At 46.4% G+C, this 18,700-nt stretch overlaps 1 protein-coding gene across 1 annotated transcript; it reads right to left on the bottom strand.

Moving 5' to 3' along the window:
* Positions 1-3,013: 3,013 nt before the first annotated feature.
* LOC123997407 (germ cell-specific gene 1-like protein) lies at positions 3,014-18,402 on the bottom strand. Its single transcript, XM_046301599.1, has 7 exons — positions 18,310-18,402; positions 7,688-9,080; positions 4,709-4,891; positions 4,577-4,624; positions 3,958-4,110; positions 3,702-3,813; positions 3,014-3,598 (listed from the first exon to the last, which is right to left on the bottom strand). Exons 2-7 carry the CDS (start codon positions 7,881-7,883, stop codon positions 3,220-3,222), a joined length of 1,071 nt encoding a protein of 356 aa, XP_046157555.1. The 5' UTR covers positions 7,884-9,080; positions 18,310-18,402; the 3' UTR covers positions 3,014-3,219.
* Between the last annotated feature and the right edge of the window lie 298 nt (positions 18,403-18,700).

Below are 18,700 nucleotides of genomic sequence, written 5' to 3'. Positions count from 1 at the left end.
TTATCTTGGCCAAGTGGCAGTTGTAAATAAGAACTTGTTCACAACTGGCCTACCTGGTTAAATAAAGGTGACATAAATGTAATCTGCTTTGTGTCCTCTTATGCTTGTGAATTGATTGAACTGATGGCTCATTTACAGTGTCTTACACACATAGTGGTGGCCAGCCCCTAATATTGAGTCGACAAGGTGTCGCAAGTGCTCCACATCGATCCTGGCTCATGTTGACTCGAATGCTTCCCACAGTTGTGTCAAGTTGGCTGGCTGGCTGTCCTTTGGGTGGTGGACCAACCCCAGCAGTTCTTGATATAAACCGGTGCACCTGGCACCTACTACCAACCCCAGTTCAAAGGCACTTAAATCTTTTGTCTTGCCCATTCACCCTCTGAATGGCACACTTACACAATCCATGACTCAATTGTCTCAAGGCTTAAATATTCTTCTTTAACTTGTCTCTGCCTGTTCATCTACCCTGATAGAGAAATACAGCGAGATCTACAGTAGAGCTACTACAGAGAGATAGAGAAATACAGAGATATCTACAGTAGAGGTACCACAGACAGAGAAATACAGAGGTATCTACAGTAGAGGTACCACAGACAGATAGAGAAATACAGAGATAACTACAGTAGAGCTACCACAGACAGATAGAGAAATGCAGAGATATCTACAGTAGAGGTACCACAGACAGATAGAGAAATACAGAGAGATCTACGGTAGAGGTACCACAGACAGATAGGGAAATACAGAGGTATCTACAGTAGAGGTACCACAGACAGATAGAGAAATACAGAGATATCTACAGTAGAGCTACCAGAGACAGAGAAATACCACAGACAGATAGAGAAATACAGAGATATCTACAGTAGAGGTACCACAGACAGAGAAATACAGAGAGGTCTACGGTAAAGCTACCACAGATAGAGAAATACAGAGATAACTACAGTCGAGGTACCACAGACAGATAGAGAAATACAGAGATATCTACAGTAGAGCTACTAGAGACAGATAGAGAAATACAGAGATAACTACAGTAGAGATACCGCAGACATATAGAGAAATACAGAGAGATCTACAGCATAGCTACCCATAGAGAGATAGAGACATACAGAGAGATCTACAGTAGAAGTACCACAGAGAGGTAGAGAAATACAGAGAGATCTACAGTAGAGCTACCACAGAGAGGTAGAGAAATACAGAGAGATTTACAGTAGAGATACCACAGACAGATAGAGAAATACAGAGAGATCTACAGTAGAGCTACCACAGAGAGGTAGAGAAATACAGAGAGATCTACAGTAGAGGTACCACAGACAGATAGAGAAATACAGAGGTATCTACAGTAGAGCTACCACAGAGAGGTAGAGAAATACAGAGATAACTACAGTAGAGATACCACAGACAGATAGAGAAATACAGAGATAACTACAGTAGAGCTACCCACAGAGAGGTAGAGAAATACAGAGATAACTACAGTAGAGATACCACAGACAGATAGAGAAATACAGAGATAACTACAGTAGAGACACCACAGAGAGGTAGAGAAATACAGAGATAACTACAGTAGAGATACCACAGACAGATAGAGAAATACAGAGATAACTACAGTAGAGACACCACAGAGAGGTAGAGAAATACAGAGATAACTACAGTAGAGATACCACAGACAGATGTCTCCTATAGGAGAGGAGGGAGAAGGAGGAATACTGCATGAATAACATCAGTTCCACTTCAGATTGTTTATTTTACAGATTCAGAACGGGACCCATTCAGACCAAGTGAAAAGCATGTTTTACAAAGTTCAGAAAGTATTGGATTCTTATGGTAAAACTATTTCTAACATGGATACATTTACATACATAATGTATAACAATACTGTATAACAATCCCTTACCATTTGGCACTATTGTATTAATGAATGACAATGTGAGGAGCGTTAGCCCGAACCATGTATGTCAAGGTGATCTCTGTTCAATGTCAAAGAGGGGATACTGTAGCTCTTACAGCCAACACAGTTCCTGTGTCCCATGTCCATCAAGTTCTGTCTCACTCTTTCTCTGTCTCACTCTTTCTCTGTTTCAGTCTTTATCTGTCTCGCTCTTTCTCTGTCTCACTCTTTCTCTGTTTCAGTCTTTATCTGTCTCACTCTTTCTCTGTCTCACTCTTTCTCTGTTTCAGTCTTTATCTGTCTCACTCTTTCTCTTTCTCAGTCTTTCTCTGTCTCAGTCTTTCTCTGTCTCAGTCTTTCTCTGTCTCACTCTTTCTCTGTCTCAGGCTTTCTCTGTCTCAGTCTTTCTCTGTCTCGCTCTTTCTCTGTCTCAGTCTTTCTCTGTCTCAGTCTTTCTCTGTCTCAGTCTTTCTCTGTCTCAGTCTTTCTCTGTCTCAGTCTTTCTCTGTCTCAGTCTTTCACTGTCTCAGTCTTTCTCTGTCTCAGTCTTTCTCTGTCTCACTCTTTCTCTGTCTCAGTCTTTCTCTGTCTCAGTCTTTCTCTGTCTCAGTCTTTCTCTGTCTCAGTCTTTCTCTGTCTCAGTCTTTCACTGTCTCAGTCTTTCTCTGTCTCAGTCTTTCTCTGTCTCACTCTTTCTCTGTCTCAGTCTTTCTCTGTCTCAGTCTTTCTCTGTCTCAGGCTTTCTCTGTCTCAGGCTTTCTCTGTCTCACTCTTTCTCTGTCTCAGTCTTTCTCTGTCTCAGTCTTTCTCTGTCTCAGGCTTTCTCTGTCTCAGTCTTTCTCTGTCTCACTCTTTCTCTGTCTCAGTCTTTCTCTGTCTCAGTCTTTCTCTGTCTCAGGCTTTCTCTGTCTCAGTCTTTCTCTGTCTCAGTCTTTCTCTGTCTCAGTCTTTCTCTGTCTCAGTCTTTCTCTGTCTCAGTCTTTCTCTGTCTCAGTCTTTATCTGTCTCACTCTTTCTCTTTCTCAGTCTTTCTCTGTCTCAGTCTTTCTCTGTCTCAGTCTTTCTCTGTCTCACTCTTTCTCTGTCTCAGGCTTTCTCTGTCTCAGTCTTTCTCTGTCTCGCTCTTTCTCTGTCTCAGTCTTTCTCTGTCTCAGTCTTTCTCTGTCTCAGTCTTTCTCTGTCTCAGTCTTTCTCTGTCTCAGTCTTTCACTGTCTCAGTCTTTCTCTGTCTCAGTCTTTCCATCTTGAGAGCTCAAGGTGCATATACTGTACCTGTAAAGTGACTACATTACCCATAGTCCTCCTCTGTTCTCTTTAGCCCCACCCATCACTTATTAACAGGGCGAATCAGCTCTTTCCCTCTCCATGGCCTCCTCCATCTCATCAATCTCTCTTTCACAGTCCTCACAGCCCTCTGGCCCACATCCTCCTAGCAACACAAGAGTTGGTACATCCCCGTTCCCCACCCCCATCACAGTCCCATCAGGCGCCCACGCCACGTCAATCATCCCGTCTGGGCACTGCAATAGGCCGCTGACAGAGTAGATCCCGCCCCCGGGGACCACCTCATCGTATGGAGGGGCGTGGCTGGCGGCGCGGGTCTCCTCCAATCGGAGCCTCTGTTTGTGGCGCAGCTCGATGATGGTCTTGGTGTAAGAGTTGAGGGTGAAGACTGCAGCTCCCATACAACAGCTGAAGGAGATCCACGCCAGGCTGAGGAGAGACCACAGAGAGAGAGGGAGGGGTCATTAGAGAGAGAGGGCTATGAAAGAAGGGTCCCTACTATTCACTACTAAGAGTGTGAATGAATACCCACGCGAATGACCAGCCGTAGTCCCAGGTCTGAGGCCTCCAGTCTTTAGGGCCAACGATGACAGTCATCTGGAACACTGTGGTGTACATCATGTGGGCCACCATCCCCATCAGACCTGGAAGGGGAGAGAGAAAAGCATTGATTTACTGTTTCATTGATTCTTTAACTGAACATCTTGGCTAGAGGATGGAAGGGAGGAAGGGAGGGAGGGAGGGAGGGAGGGAGGGAGGGAGGGAGGGAGGGAGGGTAGAGGCATTACCTGACAGTACGGTGCAGATGGCAGCATAGGCGTTGATTTTGAGAGCGTGTATCTCCTTATGGGAACACAACAACTCCAACCACATCAACAGAAAGCCCATTCCCAATAGACCGATGTAAGTGAACTCAGATATCACCGATAGCCATAACACACCTGGAGACACACACACAGACACACACACACATCTGTTTTACTATCCTTGTTGGGACCAAGCAATTGATTCCCATTCAAAATCATATTATCCCTAAGCCCTAACCCTAACCTCAACCCCCTAACCCTAATTTTAACCCTAAACGTAACCCCTGAGCCTAAAATAGTATTTTTCCTTGTCCCCACATGTTCGAACTTCCCCACTTCTGGTCCCTACAAGGATAATAAAACCAAACACACACACACTGTATCAATGGGAGGCCTTCAAAATAACATAATGCAAAACTAGACACCACAGGCAAAGAGAGAGAGAGAGAGAGAGAGAGAGAGAGAGAGAGAGAGAGAGAGAGAGAGAGAGAGAGAGAGAGAGAGAGAGAGAGAGAGAGAGAGAGAGAGAGAGAGAGAGAGAGAGAGAGAGAGAGAGAGAGAGAGAGAGAGAGAGAGAGAGAGAGAGAGAGAGAGACCACACCTTGTGTTTCACCAGGAGTCAGCTCAATAAAGCTGCGACACTTCTCACCTGGAGGAAAGATTTAGAACAATATTAGCGGTTTGCAACTTTTTGTGAGAGAGAAAAGTAAAGTGTGCTTGTAGCCTTTCTCACCATCAACGTGTTTCTCACAGCTCTCCCAGAAGCCCGTGTGGAAGTATCTGAAGGTGTACTTGTCCTCTCCTGTCTCCCAGATGTAGTGGACAGCATTGTCCAGCTGTCTCTGGCGGATCTTAGCCAGTTCATCTCTCCTCTGGGGAGACACGGTTCTGTTGTATGGGTTCTGAGTTGGGCTCTCTGGGGAGAGTAGAATATTATATTTCCTCCGGGGGGACAGGGTTCTGTCGTATGGGTTCTAAGTTGGGCTCTCTGGGGAGAGTAGAATATTATATTTCCTCCGGGGGACAGGGTTCTGTTGTATGGGTTCTGAGTTGGGCTCTCTGGGGAGAGTAGAATATTATATTTCCTCTGGGGGGACAGGGTTCTGTTGTATGGGTTCTGAGTTGGGCTCTCTGGGGAGAGTAGAATATTATATTTCCTCTGGGGGGACAGGGTTCTGTTGTATGGGTTCTGAGTTGGGCTCTCTGGGGAGAGTAGAATATTATATTTCCTCTGGGGGGACAGGGTTCTGTTGTATGGGTTCTGAGTTGGGCTCTCTGGGGAGAGTAGAATATTATATTTCCTCTGGGGGACAGGGTTCTGTTGTATGGGTTCTGAGTTGGGCTCTCTGGGGAGAGTATAATATTATATTTCCTCTGGGGGGACAGGGTTCTGTTGTATGGGTTCTGAGTTGGGCTCTCTGGGGAGAGTAGAATATTATATTTCCTCTGGGGGGACAGGGTTCTGTTGTATGGGTTCTGAGTTGGGCTCTCTGGGGGACAGTAGAATATTATCTTGGTATCCATCTGATGACAGTGGAACTGTATCTTTCTGTTCACCTCTCTTAACTTCCTGTGCCATATTTGTTCCACACAACACATACCTGAACATTCTGAGTAAAACCCTAAATTCTTTCTCTTATCCTTTCTAAGTGACCCACTGGGCACACACTGGTTGAATTAACATTGTTTCCACGTTATTTAAAATAAATGAAATAGACTTTGAATTGACGTTAATGCCCAGTAGGGATTGATTAAAATCGCATCCCATTTCTTGTGAATGACACTGGGTCAGCTTGTCGCTCCTATCTCTGTAGTAAAACTCACATGGGATGTAATCCCTCTAAATGGATTCACTCCCAAATCTATTCCCCATTGTCTACAACACTAAGGTATTTATAATATAACTCAGACAAGATCAACCACCTGTGTTACTAAGTGTGTGTCAGGTGTCCCTCCTGCTGTGGTTAGCGTGTGTATCAGGTGAGCCTCCTGCTGTGGTTAGTGTGTGTATCAGGTGAGCCTCCTGCTGTGGTTAACGTGTGTATCAGGTGAGCCTCCTGTTGTGGTTAACGTGTGTATCAGGTGAGCCTCCTGCTATGGTTAACGTGTGTATCAGGTGAGCCTCCTGCTGTGGTTAACGTGTGTATCAGGTGAGCCTCCTGCTGTGGTTTGCGTGTGTATCAGGTGAGCCTCCTGCTGTGGTTAGCGTGTGTATCAGGTGAGCCTCCTGCTGTCGTTAGTGTGTGTATCAGGTGAGCCTCCTGCTGTGGTTATAGTGTGTGTATCAGGTGAGCCTCCTGCTGTTGTTAACGTGTGTATCAGGTGAGCCTCCTGTTGTGGTTAACGTGTGTATCAGGTGAGCCTCCTGCTATGGTTAACGTGTGTATCAGGTGAGCCTCCTGCTGTGGTTAACGTGTGTATCAGGTGAGCCTCCTGCTGTGGTTAACGTGTGTATCAGGTGAGCCTCCTGCTGTGGTTTGCGTGTGTATCAGGTGAGCCTCCTGCTGTGGTTAGCTTGTGTATCAGGTGAGCCTCCTGCTGTGGTTAATGTGTGTATCAGGTGAGCCTTCTGCTGTGGTTAGCGTGTGTATCAGGTGAGCCTCCTGCTGTGGTTAACGTGTGTATCAGGTGAGCCTCCTGATGTGGTTAACGTGTGTATCAGGTAAGCCTCCTGCTGTGGTTAGCGTGTGTATCAGGTGAGCCTCCTGCTGTGGTTAACTTGTATATCAGGTGAGCCTCCTGCTGTGGTTAGCGTGTGTATCAGGTGAGCCTCCTGCTGTGGTTAGCGTGTGTATCAGGTAAGCCTCCTGCTGTGGTTAACGTGTATATCAGGTGAGCCTCCTGCTGTGGTTAGCGGTGCTACAGTATGTACTGAACACTAAAACTCTCTAACTGGATTAATGTATGGAGTTATAAAGTGTTAATCTCAATCTCACTGGATTATACACAATACAGACCAGGGAGCAGAGAGGACAGAACAAACCCCCAGGATTCATCTGCATTCCTCACACACAGCAGATTACAGCTCAGAGCAAAGTTGTTTTCAATGAGGGATGTGGAGGCAGGTTTGAAAGGTTAGATGAAATATGTACAGTATCATAAACCTTTGGAGAATAGGGGAAGAGGCCACATAAGTGGCCAGAACATACTGCTGGGATGATCAACTGACTTCATTGAAAACAGTTAATTTGGAGTAAAAGAAAATCAGACTGGCATCTTTTGGGTGTTTGGCCATTTGGGAGCACTTGGATGAGGGTTGTGATTGGGTTTCAACCCAAGTGGGCATGAAGAGCAAGGCAGAATAACACCAAACACACACACACAAGCATGCACACATACAGAAGACACTTTCTCTCTCTCACACACACACAGTCAGAAGACAGCATGTTATAAATGGCTGGCAGATGTCACCATGGTGTTACAGTTGTGTAATTCTTATGTGAAACACTGTCCTTCTACTTGTCTAACACTTAGATGGGTACTTGAACCAAATGAATGCAGTTTAGACTCCCTTGTACATCCAAATGTTTAGATAATAGCTTAGGGCTGGTAGGATCCGTAGGGCTGACTAGTGATGACAGTAACAGGATATACTGTACATATGATCACAGTGAGGGGTGGGTCAATAAGTTAGGGTGACACTGGGTGTGTTGAGAGTGCCACAGGAAATGACATCACAATTACACAGGTGACAGTTACATGGGTGGCATACCTGTGGTGTAGGGTTCACTGTTGTTCTGCCCACAGTTCCTCATCTTGACCGGAGACAGGCAGAGAGGCTTGACCACCTTGTGAGTCCCTTCACACCAGTAAGAGGTGCAGAGAGCCAGGATGGACAGGGCCAGAGCCAGAGTGGTCAGGGTCAGGGACAGCAGGGAGCGGGACCGACGAGACATGTTCTCCAACATGGCCACACCGGGAGGAGGGGAGAGGGTAAGAGAAGGTCAAGAAGGAGGGATAGGGCAGGAGGAGAGGAAGTGTGTAGAGACTCGGGGCAGGGGAAGGAGAAGAGGATGAAGAAAGACAGATGGACAAACGGAGGAAGATGGGATATAAGTATCAAAAGCAGTATGTGAGGATGAAGTTGTTGTTGGTGATGTAGAGGATGATGAAGAAGATGATGACAGTTCTGGTGATAGATTGAAATCAGTGAAAGAGAGTTTCAAAAAGAAAGAACAGAGTAAAAAGATAAAAACAATGTGGAGAAAAGATTAGAAAATGGGGACAAAGGGAAAGTAACAATAGAGAGAAGGGGAAAGAGAGAGTTGGATAAGATTCTGTCAAGGTAAAAGAGGGATGGAAAATAAGAGATGGACAGAAGGGACAAATGAACAGAGGAGAGGGGTCACACGAGGAGAAAAGAAAGGGATGGAAGGAGGACATGTCTGCCCAACCAGGACTGAAGGTTTATGCTGTTATAGATCCCTAGGGCTCTTCACTCGAACCATTCAACAGTAATGGGAGTCAATAGATCACTAGTCCCTAGCCGCCTTTCATCATAAACCTTAGAGAGCTATCGGATACGCTATCTAGATCTCTGTCGCCTAACTTTTCACTCTAGTCCTACAATGAGTTTTGATCATACAGAGTTGATACCGATACTATCAGATCCAGCCGTAAAACGTATCATCAAATGGAGAGATTATTGGAATACATTTTGCTTTGGCGTACAAGTGTTTTCCGTATGATCACATTTTAGGGCAGATACAGTATATCTTACTCACAGTAATGCTCAGGGTGACGGGTTGTACAAGTCCAAGAGTTCATAGTGTGTTTGCATATGGTTCTGGAGGTATTAGTAATCCATAACGTTCTGTGACCTGCACCCCGTTATTAACTTTCTACTTCCTGATTAAGAGGTTCTGGTCTGCCTCTACCTCTCACAGCATCCTCCTCACGACTTAAAGTAGAGGAGGAAAAAGATGGAAGGAATCAAATGTACAGATTGCTTTTTTTAAATGAAATCATTAGTTAAACCTCTGATCTAAATCATTTTTCTGGTATTCCATGTTAATCTGCTCTAATCTGTTTGTGTTAGGTGTGTTAGAGTGTGAAACCCACTCTGGCTCTCTCTCTTGGTCTCTCTCTCACACTGTTTGCGATCCCTGCAATGTTAACACAGGACAGATTAACCAGTTAGTATGACTGCCGATCACTGTAATACCACTAGAATCTTCAAGTCAGTCTCAGTGGGACGTATGGGTGCTGAGTGTGCTGCAGGACCCCGTGAAAAATCAGAATAAAAAGTTGAATAAAATAGTACTAGTTTTACTAGTTCTGTATTAGTAGACTGATATAGCGGCCTGTAATGCAGGCAAAAACCCGCACCCCCAAACTACTTCCTGCGGCTATGTCTGGTGAAAAACGCTTCAGATTTGCAGGTATTGTTTACATAGGCCATTATATTAAAGTTTAATACCCAACACATTCTCCAGCAGTCAATAAACTGAAATTCATTGGCATAATACATGGGCAATTAATCAACAATAAACTGAAAACCATTGACATAACAAATGGGCAATTAATCAACAATAAACTGAAAACCATTGACATAACAAATGGACAATTAATCAACAATAAACTGAAAACCATTGACATAACAAATGGGCAATTAATCAACAATAAACTGAAACCCATTGGCATAACAAATGGGCAATGAATCAACAATAAACTGAAAACCATTGACATAACAAATGGGCAATTAATCAACAATAAACTGAAACCCATTGGCATAACAAATGGGCAATGAATCAACAATAAACTGAAAACCATTGACATAACAAATGGACAATTAATCAACAATAAACTGAAAACCATTGACATAACAAATGGGCAATTAATCAACAATAAACTTAAATTCATTGGCATAACAAATGGCCAATTAATCAACAATAAACTGAAAACCATTGACATAACATAATGTAAACTTTCACTGCTATGCGGATGACACACAGCTGTACATTTCAATGAAACATGGTGAAGCCCCAAAATTGCCCTCGCTAGAAGCATGTGTTTCAGACATAAGGAAGTGGATGGCTGTAAACTTTCTACTATTAAACTCGGACAAAACAGAGATGCTTGTTCAAGGTCCCAAGAAACAAAGAGACCTTCTGTTGAATCTGACAATTAATCTTAATGGTTGTACAGTCGTCTCAAATAAAACTGTGAAGGACCTCGGCGTTACTCTGGACCCTGATCTCTCTTTTGAAGAACATATCAAGACCATTTCGAGGACAGCTTTTTTCCATCTATGTAACATTGCAAAAATCAGAAACTTTCTGTCCAAAAATGATGCAGAAAAATTAATCCATGCTTTTGTCACTTCTAGGTTAGACTACTGCAATGCTCTATTTTCCGGCTACCCGGATAAAGCACTAAATAAACTTCAGTTAGTGCTAAATACGGCTGCTAGAATCCTGACTAGAACCAAAAAATTTGATCATATTACTCCAGTGCTAGCCTCTCTACACTGGCTTCCTGTCAAAGCAAGGGCTGATTTCAAGGTTTTACTGCTAACCTACAAAGCATTACATGGGCTTGCTCCTACCTACCTCTCTGATTTGGTCCTGCCGTACATACCTACACGTACGCTACGGTCACAAGACGCAGGCCTCCTAATTGTCCCTAGAATTAAGCAAACAGCTGGAGGCAGGGCTTTCTCCTATAGAGCTCCATTTTTATGGAACGGTCTGCCTACCCATGTCAGAGACACAAACTCGGTCTCAACCTTTAAGTCTTTACTGAAGACTCATCTCTTCAGTGGGTCATATGATTGAGTGTAGTCTGGCCCAGGAGTGGGAAGGTGAACGGAAAGGCTCTGGAGCAACGAACCGCCCTTGCTGTCTCTGCCTGGCCGGTTCCCCTCTTTCTACTGGGATTCTCTGCCTCTAACCCTGTTATGGGGGCTGAGTCACTGGCTTGCTGGGGCTCTCTCATGCCTTCCCTGGGGGGGGTGCGTCACCTGGGTGGGTTGATTCACTGTTGTGGTCAGCCTGTCTGGGTTGGCGCCCCCCCTTGGGTTGTGCCATGGCGGAGATCTTTGTGGGCTATACTCGGCCTTGTCTCAGGATGGTAAGTTGGTGGTTGAAGATATCCCTCTAGTGGTGTGGGGGCTGTGCTTTGGCAAAGTGGGTGGGGTTATATCCTTCCTGTTTGGCCCTGTCCGGGGGTGTCCTCGGATGGGGCCACAGTGTCTCCTGACCCCTCCTGTCTCAGCCTCCAGTATTTATGCTGCAGTAGTTTATGTGTCGGGGGGCTAGGGTCAGTTTGTTATATCTGGAGTACTTCTCCTGTCCTATTCGGTGTCCTGTGTGAATCTAAGTGTGCGTTCTCTAATTCTCTCCTTCTCTCTTTCTTTCTCTCTCTCGGAGGACCTGAGTCCTAGGACCATGCCCCAGGACTACCTGACATGATGACTCCTTGCTGTCCCCAGTCCATCTGGCCATGCTGCTGCTCCAGTTTCAACTGGCCTGGGCCCTAGGACCATGTCCCAGGACTACCTGACATGATGAGTCCTTGCTGTCCCCAGTCCACCTGGCCATGCTGCTGCTCCAGTTTCAACTGTTCTGCCTTACTATTATTCAACCATGCTGGTCATTTATGAACATTTGAACATCTTGGCCACGTTCTGTTATAATCTCCACCCGGCACAGCCAGAAGAGGACTGGCCACCCCACATATGCTCTCTCTAATTCTCTCTTTCTTTCTCTCTCTCGGAGGACCTGAGCCCTAGGACCGTGCCCCAGGACTACCTGACATGATGGCTCCTTGCTGTCCCCAATCCACCTGACTGTGCTGCTGCTCCAGTTTCAACTGTTCTGCCTTATTATTATTCGACCATGCTGGTCATTTATGAACATTTGAACATCTTGGTCATGTTCTGTTATAATCTCTACCTGGCACAGCCAGAAGAGGACTGGCCCCCCCACATAGCCTGGTTCCTCTCTAGGTTTCTTCCTAGGTTTGGCCTTTCTAGGGAGTTTTTCCTAGCCACCGTGCTTTTACACCTGCATTGTTTGCTGTTTGGGGTTTTAGGCTGGGTTTCTGTACAGCACTTTGAGATATCAGCTGATGTACGAAGGGCTATATAAATACATTTGATTTGATTTGATAACAAATGGGCAATTAATCAACAATAAACTGAAATTCATTGGCATAACAAATGGGCAATGAATCAACAATAAACTGAAAACCATTGACATAACAAATGGGCAATGAATCAACAATAAACTGAAACCATTGGCATAACAAATGGGCAATGAATCAACAATAAACTGAAACCCATTGGCATAACAAATGGGCAATGAATCAACAATAAACTGAAAACCTGTCACGAATATTACCGAAGGTGACTCCCCTTCTTGTTCGGGTGGCGCTCGGCGGTCGTCGTCGCCGGTCTACTAGCTATCGCCGATCCGTTGTTCTGTGTTCGTTTAGTTTTGTCTAATTGGTAGCACCTGTTTCTAGTTTGGTTGTTAGGATAGGGTTATATATAGTCTAGCCCGCTTCTGTTTCGTGCGGGCTTGTTCGTCTGTTTTGTTGTTTGAGTGTATTTTTTTGGCATTTTGGGTTTCACGCTGTCCGTTTATATTTCTGTTAATTTGTGTTTCCACTTTTGTACATGTTATGTTTCCGGGACATTAAAGCGTGTTGTTTTTCCCACATCTTTTGCTCTCTGCGCCTGACTCCACACCTCTTCACTCATTAAGGTAACAGAAGCCCGCACCACGATATGGAGTCAGCAGGAGCAGCGACCACTCCTCTTCCCACTATGGAGGAGAGAGTCCATCATCACACATCCATCCTCCATCGCCTAGGATCAGCGATGGATCAGATGATGGAGAGGATGGATCATTGGGAGAGGAATGGTTTCCCTACTACCCCACCGACCCTCCCACCAGTAACTCTACCATCTCCACCATCTGGATCCGGTTCCAGCGCTCTGCACATGACGCCTCCGAGGAAGTACGATGGAGCAGCGACAGGGTGCCAGGGATTCCTGCTGCAATTAGACCTCTACCTGGCCACCGTTCGACCGGCCCCCTCGGAGGAGGAGAGAGTAGGGGTCCTCATCACCTGCCTGACCGGTAGAGCCCTGGAGTGGGCTAATGCGGTCTGGAACGGGCCCGACTCAGCGAAAGACAACTACCTGGAGTTCATCCTCCGTTTCAGGGCCGTGTTCGATCACCCTCCAGAGGGTCGTGCGGCGGGTGAGAGATTGTTCCATCTGAGACAGGGGACGAGGAGCGCGCAGGACTTCGCGCTGGAGTTCCGGACCTTGGCTGCGGGAGCAGGGTGGAACGACAGGGCCCTGATAGACCATTACAGGTGTAGCCTGAGAGAGGACGTCCGTAGGGAGCTGGCCTGTCGGGATACTACACTTGGCCTGGATGGACTGATAGACCTGTCGATCCGGTTGGACCATCTGCTAGCTGCTCGTGGACGTTCTGAAAGGGTCCTGTCAGTTCTACCTCCTGATCCTCCTGCCCCCATCCCGATGGAGCTAGGAGGTACCGCGTCAAGGGAGATCGGAGGAGGAAGCTCCTCCTGTACCAGTTGTAGCCGGAGAGGGCACACGTCTGGTCGGTACTGGAGGAATTCATCTGGGAATCATGAGGGCAGGCAGAACAATCATCGGTCACCCCAGGTGAGTAAGCACCACACTCTCCCAGAGTTTCCTGTTGGTCACATGTTTCTATTAATTTGTTTCCTAAATTATTCTCCTTCTCTCCAGCATAAGGCACTGGTAGATTCAGGCGCAGCTGGAAACTTTATAGATCGCGGACTCGCTCAGAGGTTGAGGATTCCGTTAGTAAAAGTAAACCCCCCTTTTCCCGTGCACTCTTTAGATAGTCGACCATTAGGGTCAGGGCTGGTGAAGAAAGCCACAATTTCGTTGGAGATGATTACGCAGGGGAATCACAAGGAGCGAATTAGTTTGTTCCTTATCGATTCACCTGCGTTTCCAGTTGTTCTGGGGATTCCCTGGCTAGCTATTCATAATCCTACGATTTCGTGGAAACAGGGAACTCTACAGGGGTGGTCTGATGAGTGTTCAGGCAGGTGTGTAGGGGTTTCCATCGGTGCTACAACGGTGGAGAGTCCAGACCAGGTTTCCACCGTGCGCATTCCAGCTGAGTATGATGATTTGGCTATCGTTTTCAGTAAAAAGAAAGTGACCCAATTACCACCCCATAGGCAAGGGGATTGCGTGATAAATCTCCAGGTTAACGCTGCACTCCCCAGGAGTCATGTGTATCCTTTGTCCCAGGAGGAGAAGGTGGCTATGGAAAAGTATATCACCGAGGCTCTGGGACAGGGGTACATTCAGCCCTCCATGTCACCTGTCTTTTCGAGTTTCTTTTTTGTGAAGAAAAAAGATGGTGGTTTGTGTCCATGTATTGATTATAGAGGTCTAAATTCCATCACAGTGGGTTTTAGTTACCCACTACCTCTCATTGCTACGGTAGTGGAATCATTTCACGGAGTGCAGTTCTTCACTAAACTGGATCTCAGGAGTGCTTATAATTTGGTGCGTATTCGGGAGGGAGATGAGTGGAAAACTGCATTTAGCACTACGTCGGGCCATTATGAGTACCTCGTCATGCCATACGGTTTAAAGAATGCTCAGCTATATTTCAATCCTTCGTGGATGAAATACTCAGAGACCTGCACGGACAGGGTGTAGTGGTTTATATTGACGATATTTTGATCTACTCCGCTACACGCTCTGTGCATATATCTCTTGTGCGCAAGGTTCTTAGACGACTGCTGGAGCATGACCTGTATGTGAAGGCAGAGAAATGTGAGTTTTCCAAACAATCAGTTTCCTTCCTGGGTTATCGCATTTCCAGCTCTGGTTTGGTAATGGAGAGTGACCGCGTTAAGGCCGTGCGTAATTGGCCGACTCCGACCACGATAAAGGAGGTGCAGCGGTTCTTGGGATTTGCCAATTACTACCAGAGGTTTATCCGGGGTTTTGGTCAGGTAGCTGCCCCTATTACCTCACTGCTGAAGGGGGGGCCGGTGCGTTTACAGTGGTCAGCAGAGGCGAACGGAGCTTTTCATAAGTTGAAGGCGATGTTTACTAAGGCGCCGGTGTTGGCACATCCGGACCCTTCTTTGGCGTTTATAGTAGAGGTGGACGCATCCGAGGCTGGGGTTGGAGCGGTGCTCTCACAGCGTTCGGGTGTGCCACCGAAGCTCTGTCCCTGGGCCTTTTTTTCTAAGAAAATCGGGCCAGCGGAGCGGAATTATGATGTGGGGGATAGGGAGTTGTTGGCTATGGTTAGGTCCCTAAAGGTGTGGAGACACTGGCTTGAGGGGGCTAAGCACCCTTTCCTTATCTGGACTGACCATCGTAACCTGGAGTATATCCGATCAGCTAGGAGACTGAATCCTCGTCAGGCAAGGTGGGCCATGTTTTTCACCAGATTTCGTTTCACTATCTCATATAGACCAGGTTCCCTCAACACTAAGGCTGACGCGCTGTCAAGACTCTATGACACTGAGGACAGGTCCATCGATCCTACTCCCATCATTCCGGCAGCTAAGCTGGTGGCACCGGTAGTATGGGATGTGGACGCGGACATCGAGCGGGCGCTAAGGGGGGAACCTACGCCTCCACAGTGTCCGGAGGGTCGTAGGTACGTGCCGCTGGCTGTTCGTGATCAATTGATTCGATGGGCTCATTGTCTACCCTCGTCGGGTCACCCAGGTATTTATAGGACAGTGAGAGGTCTTGAGAGGAAGTACTGGTGGCCCACTTTGAGGAGGGATGTGCGATTCTATGTTTCCTCCTGTTCGGTGTGCGCCCAGAGTAAGGCTCCTAGACACCTGCCAAGAGGTAAATTACAACCTCTTCCCGTTCCACAATGGCCGTGGACCCATCTTTCGGTGGATTTTCTTACTGACCTCCCCCCCTCTCAGGGTAACACTACTATCCTAGTCGTTGTGGATCGGTTCTCTAAGTCCTGCCGTCTTATCCCATTGCCCGGTCTCCCTACGGCCCTACAGACTGCGGAAGCTCTTTTCACCCATGTCTTCCGGCACTACGGGGTGCCCGAGGATATAGTTTCTGATCGGGGCCCCCAATTTATCTCCCGTGTTTGGAGGGCATTTATGGAACGTCTGGGGGTCTCGGTCAGCCTTACCTCAGGGTATCACCCGGAGAGTAATGGTCAGGTGGAGAGAGTTAACCAGGAGGTGGGTAGGTTTCTGCGGTCGTATTGCCAGGACCGGCCAGGCGAGTGGGCGAGATATATTCCCTGGGCAGAAATAGCCCAGAATTCACTAAGCCACTCTTCTACCAACATGTCACCATTTGAGTGCGTGTTGGGGTACCAGCCGGTCCTGGCACCGTGGCATCAGAGCCAGACTGAGGCTCCTGCGGTGGAGGAGTGGGTACAGCGCTCTAAGGAGACCTGGAGGGCAGTCCAAGAGTCATTATGTCAAGCGAGTAGAAGGCAGAAGAAGAGCGCTGACCGTCACCGCAGTGAGGCCCCCGTGTTTGCACCTGGGGACAGGGTCTGGCTCTCGACCCGAAACCTGCCTCTCCGCTTGCCCTGCCGGAAGCTGGGTCCGCAGTGTATAAGGCCATTTAAAGTCCTGAGGAGAATAAATGAGGTTTGTTATCGATTATTACTTCCTTCGTATTATCATATTAACCCCTCATTTCATGTGTCTCTTCTCAGGCCGGTGGTAGCTGGTCCCATGCAGGAAAATGAGGTACCGGAGGTTCCTCCGCCCCCTCTGGACATTGAGGGATCCCCGGCGTACAAGATACGAGCTATTCTGGACTCGAGACACCGGGTGAGAGGCTTGCAGTACCTCGTCGACTGGGAGGGGTACGGTCCGGAGGAGAGGTGCTGGGTTCCGGTGAGGGATATTCTAGACCCATCCATGTTGAGTGAGTTCCATCGCCTCCGTCCGGATCGCCCAGCGCCTCGGCCTCCGGGTCGTCCCCGAGGCCGGCGTCGGCGCGTCAGGAGGGGGGTACTGTCACGAATATTACAGAAGGTGACTCCCCTTCTTGTTCGGGTGGCGCTCGGCGGTCGTCGTCGCCGGTCTACTAGCTATCGCCGATCCGTTGTTCTGTGTTCGTTTAGTTTTGTCTAATTGGTAGCACCTGTTTCTAGTTTGGTTGTTAGGATAGGGTTATATATAGTCTGTTTAGCCCGCTTCTGTTTCGTGCGGGCTTGTTCGTCTGTTTTGTTGTTTGAGTGTATTTTGTTGGCATTTTGGGTTTCACGCTGTCCGTTTATATTTCTGTTAATTTGTGTTTCCACTTTTGTACATGTTATGTTTCCGGGACATTAAAGCGTGTTGTTTTTCCCACATCTTTTGCTCTCTGCGCCTGACTCCACACCTCTTCACTCATCGTAACAAAACCATTGACATAATACATGGGCAATGAATCAACAACAAACTGAAAACCATTGACATAACAAATGGCGAATTAATCAACAATAAACTGAAAACCATTGACATAACAAATGGGCAATTAATCAACAATAAACTGAAACCCATTGGCATAACAAATGGGCAATTAATCAACAATAAACTGAAATCCATTGGCATAACAAATGGGCAATTAATCAACAATAAACTGAAAACCATTGGCATAACAAATGGGCAATTAATCAACAATAAACTGAAATTCATTGGCATAACAAATGGGCAATGAATCAACAATAAAAAATGCTAAACACAAAATGACCTACAGTACGTTAAAAACCCAATGCCATTTCACTATACCTGCATTTCGCTACACCCACAATAACATCTGCTAAAAATGTGTACGAGAACAATAAATTGTGATTTTCCCTATAATCCTCAGTTACCAACAGCAACATTCTCTTTCAGTCATTTCAGTTGCAATTTTTGTATTTTTTAAAGGATTGGACAGTACAAGATATATAAACGGCTATACAGAGCACATGAGGAAGTACATCATTATTTTCTCCATGCCAAACTCTTAACAGCTTATTCAGTTCTAAGAACTACTAATTCTTAGCCTGAAATTTGGCACCAAATCGGAACTGCATCGTTGTCTCACTACAGAAGAAACAGAGGTCTATTTTTCTCGAGACAACATCCATCACTACAATGCAATCTTTCTACTGCAGTCTTTTATTTTCCTCCATCACAATCTTTCCTTCCTATCCTCTTTCGTATTTCTCCTCAGTCCTCTCCGATATGGAGACATTCATGTTGACCAAGCAATAACTTTGCACACATTTTTTGGTATTTTGGATTTTTGTCATCCCTGGTAGTACTATGCACTACTCCTCTCTCTAATACCACTTTGTCAGAATGATCAGTTATGACCCTTACCTCTCCAGCCAGATGCTCCTCTCTCTCTTTATCCTCCTTTCCCACTCTCTCTCATGCTCCAGGACGAATGTGAGTCCCCCGCCACACTCCTCCTTTTTCTGTCTTTCTTGTGAATTTGTGTCACAGACCCATCCCAAATCCATGTAATCCCTCTAAGTCCATCTGTTACTGTACTTTCTCCCATATCAGTCTCCCTCCCTCCCTAGTACCCACTCTACTTTCTTGGCTAACGTCAACTCAACTTTCACCCACTCTTGGCACCATCCCATGTCATGTCATTACAGTGTTTGAATTGTTGCACTCATCTCAATCTGTGTGGGGTTATATTTAGTGTAAGTATCCTAGCCGGACAGGTTATGCCCCCTGTGCAAAGACAAATCCTGACATTTTC

Source organism: Oncorhynchus gorbuscha, linkage group LG15, assembly GCF_021184085.1.
Source record: "Oncorhynchus gorbuscha isolate QuinsamMale2020 ecotype Even-year linkage group LG15, OgorEven_v1.0, whole genome shotgun sequence".
Classification (NCBI taxonomy): Eukaryota; Metazoa; Chordata; class Actinopteri; order Salmoniformes; family Salmonidae; genus Oncorhynchus; species Oncorhynchus gorbuscha.
Note: the sequence above shows the minus strand (reverse complement) of the source record. Positions and strands in the feature narration are given on the sequence as shown.

Coding starts and splice junctions, on each gene's coding strand:
- LOC123997407 (XM_046301599.1), bottom strand. CDS start 7,883: ATGTTGGAGAACATGTCTCGTCGGTCCCGCTCCCTGCTGTCCCTGACC. Junction 4,111..4,576: donor GACTCCTGGTGAAACACAAG/GTGTGGTCTCTC, acceptor GTGTGTCTCCAG/GTGTGTTATGGCTATCGGTG. Junction 3,814..3,957: donor CATCTGCACCGTACTGTCAG/GTAATGCCTCTA, acceptor CTCCCCTTCCAG/GTCTGATGGGGATGGTGGCC.